The 17,888-nt window shown below is 44.4% G+C and overlaps 1 protein-coding gene across 2 annotated transcripts in view; it reads left to right on the forward strand.

Moving 5' to 3' along the window:
* Positions 1–1,260: 1,260 nt before the first annotated feature.
* Positions 1,261–17,888, forward strand: part of LOC116956549 (scavenger receptor cysteine-rich domain-containing protein DMBT1-like) — a 113,771-nt gene continuing 97,143 nt past the window's right edge. For both annotated transcript variants that reach the window (XM_032978242.2, XM_076054366.1), the window contains exons 1-2: positions 1,261–1,729; positions 1,891–1,920. In XM_032978242.2, coding sequence (XP_032834133.2) covers positions 1,669–1,729; positions 1,891–1,920 — 91 coding nt within the window. In that variant the 5' untranslated portion in view covers positions 1,261–1,668. The remainder of the gene's footprint in view (positions 1,730–1,890; positions 1,921–17,888) is intronic.

The following is a 17,888-nucleotide window of genomic DNA, read 5'->3' on the forward strand; positions in this document are numbered from 1 at the left end:
CATAGTGATTTACTACTCAGACGAGCAGTGATGTGGTTCTCATCTGCTGTTTATAGCCTTAAACCAATGGTGGAAGTTCTACATTCATATGGTGGGGACGAGTGTATTCATAGGAAAATTCCAGCTGATCCCGTGAAAATTGATACTCATTTGCAGACCGCCGTGGTATGCTTGGCTGAATCAACCCCAAATGAAGATTTTAACTCGCAGTCTTCCAATTGCGAGCCACTCACTAGCCGCTGAGCCACCTGGCCAGATAAATATAAATGGATAAAATAATAGCCATCTCAGATTTGCTTTTATGTCCAATTAAAATTAGCTATCGGAAAAGTATTACTGAACAATAACCAGTTGCAACTCGTCTCCAATGTATACCTGTGATGTTGGTTGTGCCTTGGTGGAAGTAAGGGAGCTTTGCCATTCACAGGACCCGTGATGATATACACGAGCTGCAGAATCTGCATTCGCACGTCCGTCCACACAAAGAGACCGGCCCTTAATAGCAATACTTTATATAGCGTGATTCATGATAATGTCACCACATAACACTGTGCATTCATTATATATAAGGACCAAATCCTATATACTGTACAGCTACTGCCAAGCTATTGGAAACCCTACTGCCAAGCAAAGTTTAAAATGACAAAAACAATAAATAAATGGCACAACTAGTTGAGTTTTCCATCGTTAACAGAAATCCGGCACAGTAATGATAAATCTCTCTGCCTATGGCACTGTGTGACATCACGGCTTGCTGCTGAAGTTGGCCAACATCATCAGAAGTCGTTCTACTGTTCACCGAATCCATGTGATGCTCAGCCAAGCGTAGCTTCCAGGGTGCACCTCACTGGTGGCGTTGCCCGTCTCTGTGCCTTCTGCCCCATTTTTACCCAGCTGGCCTCTTGTGACATATGGCCAAATGAAATCCACTGTGAGAATCAGCAGTAAAGCAGCGTAGCTTGCTGTGGTCTGGGACTGTCTTTGCTGTTGTATTTCCGCCTGGCCCAAGCTTGGGAATTGGTGCACTTAAGTAATTTCAACTTATATATTTTTTTACTTACTTATCTTAAACTTTGCAGTCCTGTAGTTTTTTGTAGTGTTTGTTGTTGTGAATTTCTGGCCCACCCTACTGAACATCTGTGAAAAGAGCTTCATAGCTCAACGGATTTCTCCAGGATAAAGATTCTGATTCTGACCTCACTGATGGCAACTTTTCCTAATCTTTTTATCTCAATTATGAAAGCTAAATGCATCTGAATCTCAGAATGGTGTACTACAGCAGTGGGAATATTTTATTTGAGACTTAGTCATCCACAGACACAGAAACATCAGTCGAGGGGCTAGTTTTATTGGCTGTGTAAAATGTGTATTCTTCTCTCAAGCATTTGCCACCCACTGATATGGAGATTTTAAGCCTGGCTTTAGTGAAATGTGTTGTGGGTTTTCCCCCCTCTACACTGTCGCTTCATAAAGTAAATATTGTGAACGTTCCATTGTGTGCCCTAACTAAAGAGGTGTGCAATTGTTATGCTGCTGACTTTACATTCATGCCCCCGGCCATGGTCAGTTCACTTTTGAAATGAGGAAGTTTTCTAACCGGTCGTGTTAGTTATTTTAAACATTGTTCACCACACTGCTCAGTCATAAAGAACAGCGGGAGTGGCGGAGATGGCAGGGATTTGGCTCTCTCCGCGTCTTCTGCTGTGGATTTTAGTGATAGCTCAGACAGGTATTTTATTATATGCTATTATGCTTATGACGTGCATGATCATTTATTTTTGTTTCATGTTTTGTGGATCACATTGCGATTGTATGTTGAAATAAATATTTGTAATTGCATTGAACTGCGATGCCTTTGTTTGCTCAACATGAATACTCTTCTCTTTCTAGGTCAAACACAGACGACGACTACAATTGCATGTAAGCAGCACTGCCTTATTTCACTTGTTCTTATCAGCAGTTCTTGCTCTCTGGGACAATAAGAAGCCTGACTTGCAATACAATATTATTATCAGTGCTGTTGTGGAGAACATAAGTAACACAATAAACACATAGACAGTGCACCTCCTTCCAATAGCCGTCGTTCCACATAACACATATTTTACACATCCCATCAATGGTAAATACAAATAAACCTCTAATGGCTAATTAGGAGAAAGCCTTTCCAGTATCATTTTACTTTAAATATTCATCCTAGATATCTCTTGAAATGGGTCCCATGGATATAATTGCCTGATCCGAGCTATTGATTCTTTGATAATTGCATTGACTCTGTGCTGTTAGAATTGTGGCATTGTTCCCAGGTGTAACAGTGGTGTAGGTCAATTAGTTTTAGGTAAAATGCATACATTATTATCAAAGCACGTTTGTTTGCATGTTTTACCACAAGAATTGTGTGGTTAATGCAGACTTGATGCCCTATAATAGATGTATATTAGGTGTTTGAACATCTTAAAACCTCCTGTATTCTTGCTGGAAACAGTAAAACCTATTATAATGTTTTCATTATCTTGATACTGACAAAAAGGGTCCCCTCGATATGGAATATCTTGTTTGCAAGGGTGTCCATGGTGTTGGCTGACACCTACATTGCAAGTGCATAAGCACACGTGAGTTGTATGTATCAGGATAGTCGGGGAAATGTTTGACTCTTCCTCAGGTTGGCACTTGCATATCGAACTTCCTAAACGTGATTACCACAGTGATTTTATGATATACTGATGCACATGGATTTACTGAAATATGCTGCATTCTACCATGCACTGCTTATTATATCAGGTGAACTGTTCCAATCACATTCTCTTGGTTCTTTCAGTAAAGTCACGTAGAAGGGAAACAATAAAATAATACAAATATAAAACAATAAAATATTGTTTCCCTTCTACGTGACTTTACCGAAAGAACCAAGAATATGAATCCCTGCAGTCACGAAAGCTTTAAATAAAAATGTATTCCAATCACATTTATTTATTTTTCTAGAAAGTTTTACTTATCATGGTAGCCTTTCCGCTTACTTTTGGGGAAGCTTCAGAATATTTTGCAGGATGCGTGAAGTGTGCTCCCACTTTGATATTTGAAAAAGATGGTGAGGTCCGGATTGTAGTCACATTGCTAGAGTGGAAAGTTGATTGCTGCTTGAGATCGAAAACCAGGTGCATATCTTCAGCGGACATCCAGTTAGTGAGGCATTTTCCGTCGGCCGGATCTACTGCATAGCCCCACATAGTACGTTGGCTGTTAAAGTCACCATACTATAGGGATGGGATTGGTGCACTTGGGATTGCTGGCTTTAGACATTTTGAATGAGGGGCTTTGTACACGTTGGTGATGTGCAGCTCCCCTATCTTGATGCTGACGGTGTAAGTGGCTTTTTCCGTTGGTGGGAAGGCGTAGAACTCTGCGATGGTGCATGGATGTGGTAGTGATGGGCATATGGGGCATCCAAGACGTGGGTTTCTTGGAGCGTCAGGACATCAATATAATTTGTTCATTATATACGCGAGATTCTCACACTTAGCCAGGTAGATTCCCTAAATGTCCGGTCAGAGGATTCTCATCCCAGGGCTTATTTGGCGTGTTGTTGGCCCTGAGCAGGGCCATTGGTTTGGCTTGTGTTCTTGTTGCTCTGGAGACCGGGATATCGATTATCAATGTTCAGTTGCCGGATTAATCGCATTCATCGTGTTTCTCACTTAACAGCATGATAAGGGTAGAGGTAGTTATAAGGGTTGGGGTAGGCATGGTTATAGCTGGGAAGCAGGGGCAGGGAGTAGCAGGATGATGATGATGATGATGCTGGGCTAGATGGGGGTTATTGTCAGGGAGGAATGGAAGCAGGTTGAAGATGGTTGCTCTGTGTGCTGCAGTGGAAGTTATTTCAAGTGAAGGGCAGTGAGAAGGGAGCACGAGTGAGAGACTGGGCGCAGGGTGATGAGGGAGGCACAGTGAGGGACTGTAGAGATTTGGAACGTAGAGGACGGGATGGGACATACTAGTACGAGATGATAGAAGCAAGATGGGGTGGTGGGGCGAGCCCATGAAGGGATTTATAGACTTAGAGAAATGTAAACAGAACGCGATAGTAGACAGGGAGCCAGTCGAAAGTCCAGTAGAAGTGTGGGAATCGTGAGGTAGGTTAAAAATGATCCAAGCTGAGGCATTTTGTATTTGTTGTTTGAGAGGAGTGAAGGCGTAGCCAGAGAAGGCAAAAAAAAAGAATGTTGTATACATTGCCTTGAAAATTTATAAAAATAATAATAAAAATGTAAATAAAAATGTGTAATTTCATGAAATTATGCTAAGGTTATGCTCAGCTTCGTTGTCTCGGGGTGTATTATCAATCGTGATAATACAATTATTCTCGCTTTAACTTTTATTGATTATGTTTAAGTGTATTTACGTAAGGTCTCAGAATTCAGATTTCACCGCAGGATACAGTTCTTATAAGTAATATTATGCATGAACCTAGGAAGGAACCACTCAGAACAATCGGCTAATTCCTCAGAGTAGCGAGTCCATACACGGTCGATAGGAAAAGTCCTTTAAAAAAGACAATATTCATACGAACAATGATAAAGAAACATGTGACCAACGGCAAAAGTAGACATCAATGAATTAATTGGTCAGATTATGTAATTAAAGAATGTCCCGAAACAATAGTATACTTACGAGTGTAGGTGTGGCCAACAGATACTTATCAATTGGCTAATGGGATATCAATGAATTCGCGGACAAGATTAGGTGATCAAAGATAAATATCAATATTCATTTATGTGTGTAGATTCGTAACATAGATGACTATAAATGTGTAGTGAGTAGAAGGCTTCTTATTTATTAAGAGCACACAGGGTGATACACTTCGTAACGCGGCTACACCTAGGCTGTCTAAACATGCAGCCCATCTCCGTCCTATGCTACACTGGCTGGTTGACGAGCGTAGCGGTGGCGACGGAGCTGGATTTTCAGAAGAACAGCATGTGGTCGAAAACGAAGAGATGACGATGGCAGCCATGCAACCAGGACCCAGACCCCACACTAACAGCCCCGAACCTCTGGTTCGGTGCTCCTTATATCTGCCTGGTGCAGCCAAGCTCCAACTTCTGGCCACGCCCCTTTTACAGAACCTTCGGGTAGGTTCCCAGAGCTTTTAGACTGACTCCGCTCCCACAGGCCGGCAGGTGCCACCCTGTCAATAAATAACCCCCCCCCATTGTGAAAAAATAGCCGTCCCGGCTACCAATAATACTGAAAATGCAAGGAAGCATAAAATCACCCCTAGAACATGAACAATATAACAAAACTTTGATTTAAAGCTTTCGTGACTGCAGGGATTCATATTCTTGGTTCTTTTGGTAAAGTCACGTAGAAGGGAAACAATAAAATAATACAAATATAAAACAATAAAATTCTCACGACGTTTCGACTGTAACACAAGCAATCATAATCAGATGTGAAAACCACAGCAAGACCATTTGAAAAAGTGGCGGTTATTTTTAACGTTAGCACCACGGAGAGCGATTTGACAGTTTGTTCAGATGGACATGCCCATCTATGTTTATGTCCACATCGGATTGGGAACATATAGACAATATGCCTGCCTCTTCAGCTGCCACTATGTCGACCAAATGTAAGGACAACCTGATTTCCAAATTTAACCTCCTCTCCAACAAAAGACCGGACCCACACACCAAAAAGCTAGACGTTAACAAAGTCGTAATTAATCGCAGTAACAGTTCTATTTCTGATGGTCTGAAATCCGTTTTAGCTAAAGGGCTAAACTTTGCAGTCACACCTAAACACATACCAGTTAATGATATCATTGCCCAAGTAGACGTGGCTCTCAAGGGCCTGGGTCACATCGCTGCAGACGTAGCAAGATCTGAAATCGCTGCAACCCTCAAAAACGCTAAGATGCCAACTAGCGACCTCAGCAAAGATGAGCGTTTTGAATTATATAAATTAAAAAAGAGGGATGAGATTGTCATCCTCTCAGCCGACAAGGGCAATGCCACTGTCATCATGGATCAAATAGAATATAACAACAAAATCCAAGAACGATGGCAGCTATACAAAAATAAAGAGATCCCACCAACAGCCTAGTCATACAAACCAACAAGATCATTTCTGATTCAACCGCATTAATTGATCAAACCAAACAGTTTTTGTTGAAACCTTCTGCTGCCAGGCCACCAAGATTATACAGCTTACCAAAAATACATAAAGTAGATACACTCCTTCGTCCCATCGTCTCTACTATCAACTCCCCCACCTACATACTGGCTCGTTTTCTGTCCGAAATCCTGCAGCCTTTCACTGAAAAAAACACCTCTGCGGTACACAATTCTACTCACCTGGTATCGACAATCAAGCGTATTTCCCTGTCCCCAGACGACCTGCTTGTCAGTTTTGATGTAGTTTCCTTATTCACCAAAGTTCCTGTACCTGACACCATCGCAATCATTGAAGACTTGGTTCATCAAAGACTAAACACTGCTTAACCAATACATACTTCACTTGGAATGGAACTTTCTACAAACAAAAACTGAGGGCACCCAATGGGCTCCCCCCTATCTCCGGTTGTAGCCAACATTTTCTTGGAGAAATTTGATACTGACGCCATCCAGACTGTCACTCTGCGCCCAACCTTATGGAAGAGGTACGTGGATGGCACTTTTGTCATCTGGCCACATAGCCGGCCTGCTCTAGACCAATTATTCGACCACATTAATTCCATACACCCATCCATCAGATTTACCATGGAAGTCGAAAAAGATGGCAAGCTACCTTTTTTGGATGTCCTAATAAAAAAGAGACCTGATGGTTCAATGAGTCACTCTGTCTACAGGAAAGCTACCCATACGGATGCTTACCTGAAACCGGATTCCCACCACCATCCATCGCAGAAAAATTCCCTCATCAAGACTCTGCACCATAGAGCCCAATGCATATCCGACCAGGAACACATAGCCAGTGAACTCAAGCACGTACACCAAGCTCTTAGGGCTAATGGTTACTCCGACTATACAATCCGCAAAGCTATCACTCAAACCATGAAGAAAAACCCTCTTGAGGAGCCTTTCAAAACCATCACTTTACCCTACATTGCTGGGATCACAAAAAATATCTCCAAAATCTTGAATAAACACAAGATCCAGGTCCGTTTCAACACATTACATAAAATCCGTGATCTGGTTCCGTCTGTAAAAGATGTGATTCCGGACATACAATACCGTGGTGTCTACAAACTAAGTTGCCTCTGTGGTAGTAGTTACATTGGAGAAACCAAACGCCATGTCTCGGACCGCATTCGTGAACACAAAGCAGACCTTAAACACGGTAGGACCAACACCTCGGCCGTGGCAGATCATTGTTCTAATTCAGTAGGCTCACATGCCATTGACTTTTCCAAGACAGAGCTTCTTTGTAAGCCATCTGGCTTCCATGAGAGATTCGTTCATGAGGCTATCCACATATACAAGCACAGAGACAATTTCAACCGAGAAGATGGATTCTATCTTAGCAATCATTGGAAAGATTTGATAAACCATTTCAGGTCAATCTTAATTGATTGTTCACGCTTGCAGTGGCTTTCAGACAGCATACATTATAAAAAATTTCGTCTCCCCCCTCCTCTTTTCAGAATATAGATGGACTAGTCCTGGGTAAACTGCCAAATTGTTGCGCGTGGCGCTAACGTTTTTTTTATAAATAAATAAATGCGCCGTTTAAAAATAAATGTATGCGAACCAACACACCTGAAGACGACCGTTTGAGTTATGGTCGAAACGTCGTGAGAATTTTTTATTGTTTTATATATTTTATTATTTTGTTGTTTCTCTTCAACGTGACTTTACCGAAAAAAACTAAGAATATGAATTACTGCAGTCACGAAAGCTTTAAATCAAAATAGATGGACTCGTCCATCTGAACAAACTGTTCAATAACCGCCACTTTTTTCAAAGTTTCTTGCTGTGGTTTTCAAACCTGATGATTATTGATTGTGTTGCAGTCGAAACGTCGTGATAATTTTATTTTTTATATTTTATTGTTTCCCTTCTATGTGACTTTACCGAAAGAACCAAGAATATAATATAACAAAACGTTTTTCTGAGTAGCGCAGAGTGATCTGCAATAAGGCGGGGAATTTAAACAAGTTTGGGAGGCAGGATAACAACAAAAGGAACAGAGGGGGAAATAATTAAAACCTTCTGTAAACCACAGAATGCAACTTCCTTGATCCCCACATAACCCCGCACCCAACGGTTTCATCAAAATTTGCGACATCCAGACCGGGTTCTCGACGCCGGTCCGTCCAGTGGGACAGAAGATGTTGGCTCCGCCTGAACCCCCAAAGAAGGTGGTTCAACTCCCGGCTTCGCAGGTGTCGTAGCTTCCGTCTTGGTTAGCGACGCCTCATGTTCGGCTGGATCACGGGCCCCGCCGGTTAAGGGTTCAGAAGCTGTGGGCGTCACAATACAGTCATCCTGATGCACACTGTCCCTCTGCGTTTTCCCCGGCTCGTCGGACATACCAGACACCGGCCATACACAAAGAGGAATATAGGGCTTCAACCGCGACGAATGAACAAACCAACGGCGATGGCCAAATCGTATGCGCACGCACTGCGGCCGTTTGACTTGCACTACTTCCACAGGACCCTGCCATGGGCGATACAATTTGAAGGACGTTCCCAATGGCAATTGCAGGCAATGCAACCATGCCCAATCCCCCACAGCCCAATGTAACTCAATGTCCCTCCTTCCCGAATTACATTCGTTGGCTGCCTGTTCCTTGGCGGTGTTTAATTTTACTGCTTCTCTAACTGCTGAAACACATTTCAAGGTGATTTACAAGAGCGCAGGCAATTTAGATTTTCCATTTTTTTCAGACAATCCCAATTGAATCTCCATAGGAGGTTCACTCTCCCTCTCGTACATGAGGAAAAAAGGCGAAAATCCAATGGAAGCGTGAGGTGCCAGAACATGCTGCTCTGACAGCATGACTAAGCATAGCTGTCAGAGTTCTATGCAGCTGTTTTACCATCCCATCCATCTGGGGATGGTACGGGGAACTTCAAATCTTATCACTGCTTAGTACATTGCAAACTTCTCATAGTAGCTTAGAGGAAAAATTTCTGCCCTGATCTGTGAGAAGCTGCCCGGGTGCACCCTTGTCCAACACATATCCATACAAAAACGCATCCGCAATAGAGGCTGCCAACTGGTCAGGTAGCGGCCAGGCCATCGTGACAAACTTTCAACTCCTACCAAGAGGAATTTGTTCACTCTTTACGTGGCAGGAAATCACCCGAGGATGTCGAGTGCGACCAACTCATTGATGCACGAAACCGAAACAGACTGCAATGGAGGCTCTGACTTTTCCAATGGCGGTTTCCTATGTGCGCATTCCATGCAACCCTGAATGAGGTCGTGCACAACGCTCGACATCCCCGGCCAATAATAATTGCGCTGCAATATTAGCAACGTTTTCCGCACCCCAAGGTGTAACAACGTGTTCCCATGCACCCCTTCCCCCGAGTCAGCTTGCCGCGAAGGGCAACGGGCACGACGATATGGTGCCAGCGTGAACCGTCCTCCTCCATCATCAACACACCATCCCTTAGGACCTGTCACAGGCCATCAGAGGGAGCAGATTCCTTCCGTCCAGCTTCCGCTTGACACCGTAAGGTCATAAGCGACCCATCTTCCAATTGCAATTCTCCCCATTCAGTACGCATAAGGTGCAAAACACCATCCCCCGAAGCAACCTCCTCATTGGGCTCCACTCCCCCTACCTTTGCTACCTTCGCCGCTGGAGTTGTACAACAACACGCACCCGACGCACGCATACAACCAGTCCTTTTACTGAACACATCTGAAAACTTGCATGGCAGCGATTATAATTTCCCCTGGCACACCAGAGACAACTGTGGGTTTCCTTGACACAACACCTCCGACCAAGTCTCATCCAATGCAGCATTCTGATCCACCGCACCAACAATCCCGTTGCTCACAATTCCATTACCTTCACGAAACGCGGCTGTCACATAAGCCAATACGGTCCCTGCCCAAACCACAGCCCATCTCTGGTCCTGCATTTTGCACCTTCAAGAACGGCTCCCGATTGAGGCGGACGACTGTCTGTGCGCCAACTAGCGCTAATCTCCGAGTCACCGTATCCGACAGAGTAAACAAGACGCCTGATTGAGGATCTGCAGCCTGTATCCGCTTCCAATAGCGCAGCGGAACCAACATCTACAATCCCGGTGGGATATACACCGAGTCCTTAGCAAAAACCTGGACCATAACATTAGCAACCATACTCTTGTGTGGGAACCGCAAAAAAAGAAGTCTGCGGCCCGACGGCATCTGCACACAACCCTGATCAATGAGGATCATAAGGGGCATTTTACTAAAAAAAATCCGTGCCCAAAAGGCAGGGCACCACCAGTGTCCTCGAGATCCGTACTGGCCCGACAACTGAAATCTCGCCAATCTCGACGCGGGCCTCTTTTTGCCCAATAATCCCCAAAATACCATCATTCGCTGTGACACACGCGTTCACTACTGGCCTAACAAGCCCGTCCCTGATCGGCAACAGGTCAAAAATGACATCTGAAATGATGGTGGTGAAAGCACCCGTATCAACTAACACTCGCACCTCAATTCCTTGAATATAGCCCGACATAGCTGAGGCCCCCACAGCAGCTGCAATAACCTGATGCGCTAACTTTTTCCACTGTTTCCCCGAGCTAGGCCATTCTTGTGTAACCAATTCCTGCCCCCGGCGTCAACGTGAGTATGATGTGGGGTGGAGATGACATTCGTCAGCCTAGATTCATGAGGTTGTAACACAGGCCGAGTGTCTGGTGTGTCGCGACTCACCCTTTGGGGTTAGGATGCAGCCATCGATGGAGCCGGGTGTGCCGGAGACATTGTCAGAGCTTGACGTGGGCTCAGACATTGTTGCGCGAAGTGCCCTGGCTGGCCGCAGCAAAAACAGGTAATTGCGGCCCTCCATTGTCGACGATCCTCCTCACACGGCCTCCAGTTTCGCGACCGCTGTGGCACCTCTCCCTGTCTGCGACTCCATGTCACGACCATAGCCGCAACATCACCCTCGAAAGGTATGTCCTGATTCACAACGTTTCGCGGCGACCACCCAACTGGTTCGTCATCACGGCCACGGTCGCCCATACAGGCCGCCATCTGGGACCAAGGGTGCAAGTTCTCGTGGGCCTGCAGACATCGGGTGGTCCATCAGGACGTCTGCTCATCCTCATCGATGACCGGCAAGACGACCCCCATTTCATGCGCCAGTCCCAACATCCTTTCCACCACCAAAGAGTCAAGGGTCTTCGGGTCTACAGTGGGGTACTCCGCCTCTCCCAATGCCAACAATGCGCCACGCTAGACGAGAGGTGTCTTGGCCTATGCTGCAAAAACTTCTTACAGGTGTCAGAAGGTGGTTCGTAGACTTCGGTCATCTCGGCGCATGCATCTTTTAGTGTCGTCTTCTTCCCAGCGGGTATGGCCTGGAAAATAGCGAGTGCGTCGTCTAACACCATGGGCAGAGCTCTCAGCGCTTCCCCCTCGGTCCAATTCACCGACCAGTAAGCCGCCTTGAAGCGCCAAGTGAAAGTGCTCCAGTCGCCACCTGCCACAACAAATTCCCTTGCAGCGGGCAGTATGAGGATTCATTCTGATCCTCTTGCAGTATCGACAGTAACAGGCACCGCTTCCGGCAAAGCACGCTCGGGCTTAGAAATGGCGGCCCCGGCCGCATGGTCTCCGAGATGCGCGTAATGGCGGCCGCTCCCGGCTGTTCTTGAATCTTTGGCGGTGGGCCGTCTCCTCCCGGTATGGTACGTGCAGTCAGCCCCACCAACGTGGTCGCCGTTAAGAGCTCCACCATTTGCACGAGCATCGCCCTCAGGAGCTCCAACTGATCCGACACCACGTGCCATCCAAGTTTGGGCTGCTGCCATGGAGAAGCTGTCACTGGTCCCACCATCTCTGGTGCTGCCACTTCTCCCACCGCAACTTGGGTAACCGGCAGCGCGGGTCCAGAGGCTATAAGGAGGTCTAGCGTCTCATTCTCGTCATCGTCGGGAGACGTCACAGGTGGGTTACACTTCTTCTGATACTTCGACATCGTTTAAATTTGCTCACAATTCTTACTTCTTTTGATACGAAAAAAAATAAAAAGTATTTTACCACTATGACACCAGATGTCGTGAGCGACTTCTGACACACGTCTAGTAGAAGGCTTCTTATTAATTAAGAGCACACAGGGTGATACACTTCGTAACGCGGCTACACCTAGGCTGTCTAAATATGCAGCCCATCTCCGTCCTGCACTGCACTGACTGGTTGACGAGCGTAGTGGCGGCGACAGAGCTGGTCTTGCAGGAGAACAGCCGCGTGGTTGAAGACAAAGAGATGACGATGGCAGCGACGCAACCAGGATCCAGACCCCACAGTAACAGCCCCAAACTTCTGGTTCGGTACTCCTTATTTCTGCCTGGTGCAGCCAAGCTCCACCTCTGGCCACGCCACCTTTCCAGAACCTTCGGGTTGGTTCCCGGAGCTTCTAAACTGACTCCGCCCTTGACCTTTACCCTAGATATGCCGCTTCATAATAAGGCATTATGTAATGCAGCTATAACCGTAATAACCCCCACAGGCCGGCAGGTGTCACCCTGTCATTACAAATGTTTAGTGTGTGATCAATTAATTAATTGGTAAGGTTATGCAATTAACGAGAACGAATGACTAAAATACTTCTAAACGACCGTATTCATGTAATTCAAGGGACAGAACAATGATTTTCACGATCAGCTCATAGTTAACGCACCACCTTGGGATGGTAACCCTTTTTGAAAGACAAAAATAACTTATTGGAACAATATTATTAGTCCCGATATGCGCGTTATGTGTGTCTTCTTGCCAACCATTGAGTTAGCGGCGCTCTCGCCTGCGCCGACACTCTCTCTCTTGGCTGCTCCGTCCTTGTGAGCAGCAGCCTGCTTCGCCCGGGCTCCCTGGGTGCCTCTCCCACCCTTCCTCCAGGAGGGCTCCTGCTATGATGTGCCGCAGGGAGCTGGTACTCAATATATAAAAGTCAAAAATTGTGTATGGGTTTGTGGGTTGGTGTGTGGGTTTGTGTGTGGTCACGTGCTTGGCTCTCCAACGGTGGGGTTTACATAAAAAAAAATAGCCAGGTACCACGCCGTAAGTCCCCGTATAAGCAAGTGCGATTCCTTTTTCACATCTGTCAACGTTTAATTTGTTTCATTATCGATTTTGTGCAATTTGCGTGTATTTATTTATCAAATGGCACGCGATCGACCATACCAAGTCACACGCGCTCGGTGGGGGGGACGGCTTTTACCAAGTCGGTCGGGGTGAGGGGGACATTTTCACACAAACGCTAGCATTAATTATTCTAAATGTCATGTACCCCCCCCCCACCCCCACCCCAATGCGTTGCAGTTACTGCTATAGAGTCCCTACATATTAATTTTGTTTTACTTGCGATTTTGTGCTGTTCTCGATTATTTATTTATTAAAGAGCGCACGGCGCTCGACGGTACCAACTCTTACGCGTTCGCTGGAGGGGAAAGCTTTTACCAAGTCGGTTGGGGTGAAGGGGACATTTTCACACAAAAAGCTGAGGTTAATTATTAAAAATGTCATGTACCCCTACTCTTTGGTTCTTTCGGTGAAATCACGTGGGTCCCCCCTCCACCCCAATGCGTGAAATTACTGCTATAGAGTCCCTACATTCATATTATATAGCGGGTCGATAGTAATTATTATAGCGCGGGCGGGGGGAGTGGCCCAGCCCATAGCCTGCCAGGGAGCCACCTCGGCCGGCTGCACAATCTAGGTGAGGCCATGGGTTCTGCACGGGACTAGGCCTCACCACGGTAATGTTAAGTACAATTGTATTGCTTCTTTTGCTAAACTCACATACATAGAAAAATTATATTAAAACTTAATTCTAGATTTGAAGCTTTCGTGACTGCAATGATTCATACTCCTTGGTTTTTTCGGTAAAGTCACGTAGGTAAAAAATAAAATTAAAATAAATGAAAACTAAATTAAATCACAATGTGACGTTTCGGAGGCAACACAAGCTTCCTTCATCAGGTGTAAAAAAGCACAGCAAAATAACTGTAGAGAGCTATTTGTGATGATAGACTGTTACATAGAGTAAGAGGAGGTGGAGGAGCCAGGGAGGATGGGCACAGCATGGGGGGGGGGGGGGGGTTGTGGGAGGAGCCAGGAAGGTGAAGCTCGTCCTAGACAACATCGGAGCCACGGATGGGGGGGGGGGGACACGGAGTGGGGGAGAGTAGCAGTTGAGGTTTAACATGGTTAATAACATCTTTCCAATGATTGCTCAATTTTAATCCAGCTTCTCGGTTTACGTTATGTCTATGTTTGTATATCTGTATAGCTTCATGGACAAATCTTTGGTGGTATCCAGACGTCTTGCAGAGTACCTTGGTATCGGAGAAAACAATATCATGATAACCCACAGCGTTGTAACAGTGATCAGCTACGGCAGAATAATTAGTTCTGCCATGTTTCAAATCTGATTTGTGCTCGCGAATTCGGTCAGAAATATGTCGTTTCGTCTCCCCGATATAGCAGTCACCGCAGGTACAACTGGCTCCTCCCCCTCCTCTTACCCTCTATAACAGTCTATCATCACAACTAGCTCTCTCTACAGTTATTTTGCTGTGCTTTTTTTACACCTGATGAAGGAAGCTTGTGTTGCCTCTGAAACCTCACGTCGTGATTTAATTTAGTTGTTTTCATTTATTTTAATTTTATTTTTTACCTACGTGACTTTACTGATTAAACCAAAGAGTATGATATTAAAACTATTGGTTTGAAATATAATAATTTTGTTTGTGTGCAGACGACTTTTTTATTGCTTCTTTCGCTAACCTCACGTCAATAGAAACCTATTATTTATTTAATCACCTTGCAAATAATAAATTACTTTTCTTTACGTAAAGTCATATCTTTTTTCATTTTCTTGCTTCTCTTGCTAGACGCACGTACATAAAAACCTATAATTTACATAACCTTGGAAATATTAACATAATATTGTTTGTGTGCACGAAAATATAATTTCATTTTCTTCCTTCGCAAAACTTACGTACATTCAAACCTATTTTTTTAATAATCACTTTGCATTTATACGAATAATTACGTTTGTGTGCAGACAGCTAATTTTTCACAATTTACTTGCTTTTTTATGTGTGTGCCTATGTCTTTGTGTCCGTGTGAGTCCATCTGCGTGTCAGCGACGGTCGCATTGTGTGTGCGCACGAGTCGATGCGTCTGTGTGTGTGCGTCAATGTTTGTGTGTGTGTGTCGATATGTACGTGTAAGTACAAGTGTGTGCGTAAGTCCATGTGTGTGTGCGAGTCTATGTGTGTGTCAGTCGATGTGTCTGTCAGTCGATGTGTGTGTGCGAGTTCATGTGTGTGAGTGTCAGATTCGATGTGTCTGTGAGTCCATGTGTGCGTGTAAGTCGATGTTTACGTGTTTGTAAGTCGATGTGTGTGTGCGAGTCAATGTGTCTTTGTGTATAGGGCGTTGTGTGTGTCAGTCTGTGTATGTGTGTGTGAGTCTGTGTGTGTGTAAGTCGATGATCTTAAAGGTGCATTGAAAAATGTGATACTCCGACTGATGCTCCTGTTGTTGTGGAGTGACTCATGCAGCCAGCTATGGCTCTAGGTTTGGTGTTACATGTTATTTATGTAGTTTATTGTAAAAAATTCGGTCATAGTGCCTATGATCACTGTTACATTGCATTTATGGCTTTATTTTGGTGATTTCGAAAAGTTTTTTGGTTTGGCCATTGTTTTATTTATTGTCGTACGGAGTTAGACTGATGGCCTTAATCTTAGTTGTCTTGTGGTTGTTGTTGTTGTTTTTGTTGTTGTTTGACTTGCATCCCACTGGGATTTTTGCACACAGCGTTGGTGTACGGTGCTATTTCAGGAATATTTTGATGTTTTTTTCTTGGATTTTCTGTTTGCACCCGATTCATGAGCCGAATGGCTCACAGACCTATACCAAATAAATGGAACTATGGACTATGATGTGTGTGTATGACTCCATGTGTGTGTAAGTCCCTGTGTGTGTGCGTCTTAGTCCATATGTGTGTGTAAGTTCATGTGTGTTTAGGTCGATGTGTGTGGTTGTCTAATGTATGTATGTGTGTGAGTCGCTGTATGCGTGTACGTCGATATGTGTGTGTAACTCCATGTGTGTGTAGCTAAAGTCGATGTCTGTCTGTTTGAGTCCATATGTGTGTGTGTGTAAGTCGCTGTGTTTGTGTGTGTGGGTCGATATATATAACCCGCAGACGCATATACCTCGTAAAAATCGCGTTTTGAGTAAAACAAATTTCAGATAGCCCACACCTCCATATACCCCGCATGCATTCATATTTTTAAAGTCGTTACCACGGCTTAATTTAATCATATTAATATGAAGTTTACATTTGTAATACATTCCACTATCAATTGTTAACATTAAAATCATAACATGCACAAAGAAAGCAAACTAACCACAAACGAGTGAACTTATAACAGTAAATAAGTAACGAAATTAAATATCCCATAAATAAGTAGCACATAACTGGTAGATAAATACAGTTTTATCGCTGGTAGATTGCGCACTGCGCAGACAATAGCGGCACTACGGTACACCATTGCCTCGCCCCCAACCCCCCACCTCTTTCTCTTCCCAGCTCTCCCGTCACCACCACAGATCTTGCTCTGCAACCACCCCCCAACCTCCCACCTCTCTCTCCCCCTAGCTCTCCCGTCGCCGGTAAACAAAGTGCGCCCACTTAAAACATTGTCGTTTCATTGTACAAACAATTCGAATAGTTTAAAACGTGATAACATGTCCAATTTTAGTGTGAGTGGTTTATTCAACAGTACTTTAGTCAAAGGTAAGTGTTGCATAGTGGATAGTCCTACCATGAAAAAATTAAACGAGTTATGACATGTCACACGTGTAAAATATGTTGGGATAGCCCGCACCTCCATATACCCCGCAGGGTCTTGTTTTATTTGTAAAAAGTGGTATACCCCGCGGGTTATATACGGGAAAATACGGTACTTCATTCTCAAAAAAGTTATTGATATAGGTTCACAAATACTAATTACCACAATATTGTAGCTAAAACACCAGACAATTTGACAAAATCAGCACCTATAAAAACACCAGCAGCAACGAAATCAACAGCGCGTGCTTGTAGCGCGTGCAGATGAAACCACGTGATTCGAAGCGTCATTGTAATTAGGAATAATGACAGCTCTGACTGGAGGGCATTCGAAGGTTCAAAAAGTAAATTAGCATAGAGTTTTAGCCTTGTAGGTATACTGATACAGTACATGTAAGCTGGGCTTACGAAAAATGTTTTTGATGTTATAACTACAGGGATATTTTTTTTAGAAAAAATAAAACATTTCCGCTGAAACACGACACAAAAATGTTAGACAGTCATTTTGGTGTCACCCCCTCTGATGGTGTCACCCGGTGCGGTCCGCACCCCCCACACCCCCCTAGTGACGCCACTGCTCCAGAGCCACATGCGGCTCTTCAAGGACTGCTTCGTGTCGTTATTTATTAAGGACCGCCGACTCCTATTCACCACGTGCATTGCAGCTCTGGAAATAGAGGGGGTTTTTTACCGAATTCGAGAAAAATGTATCCTATTGTTATTTTGGTTGCATTAGAGGATTTCCTTAGGGTTCTCTGGTTCCTAAGCTTGCATTTGATGTTGAAGAATTATCAATAATTTATTAATTGTATACTTTTGCCCTTTATTTAAGTCCATTTATTCATTTA

Source organism: Petromyzon marinus, chromosome 66 (genome assembly GCF_048934315.1).
Source record: "Petromyzon marinus isolate PM22_M1 ecotype Great Lakes invasive population chromosome 66, UKy_Petmar_22M1.pri1.0, whole genome shotgun sequence".
NCBI lineage: Eukaryota > Metazoa > Chordata > Hyperoartia > Petromyzontiformes > Petromyzontidae > Petromyzon > Petromyzon marinus.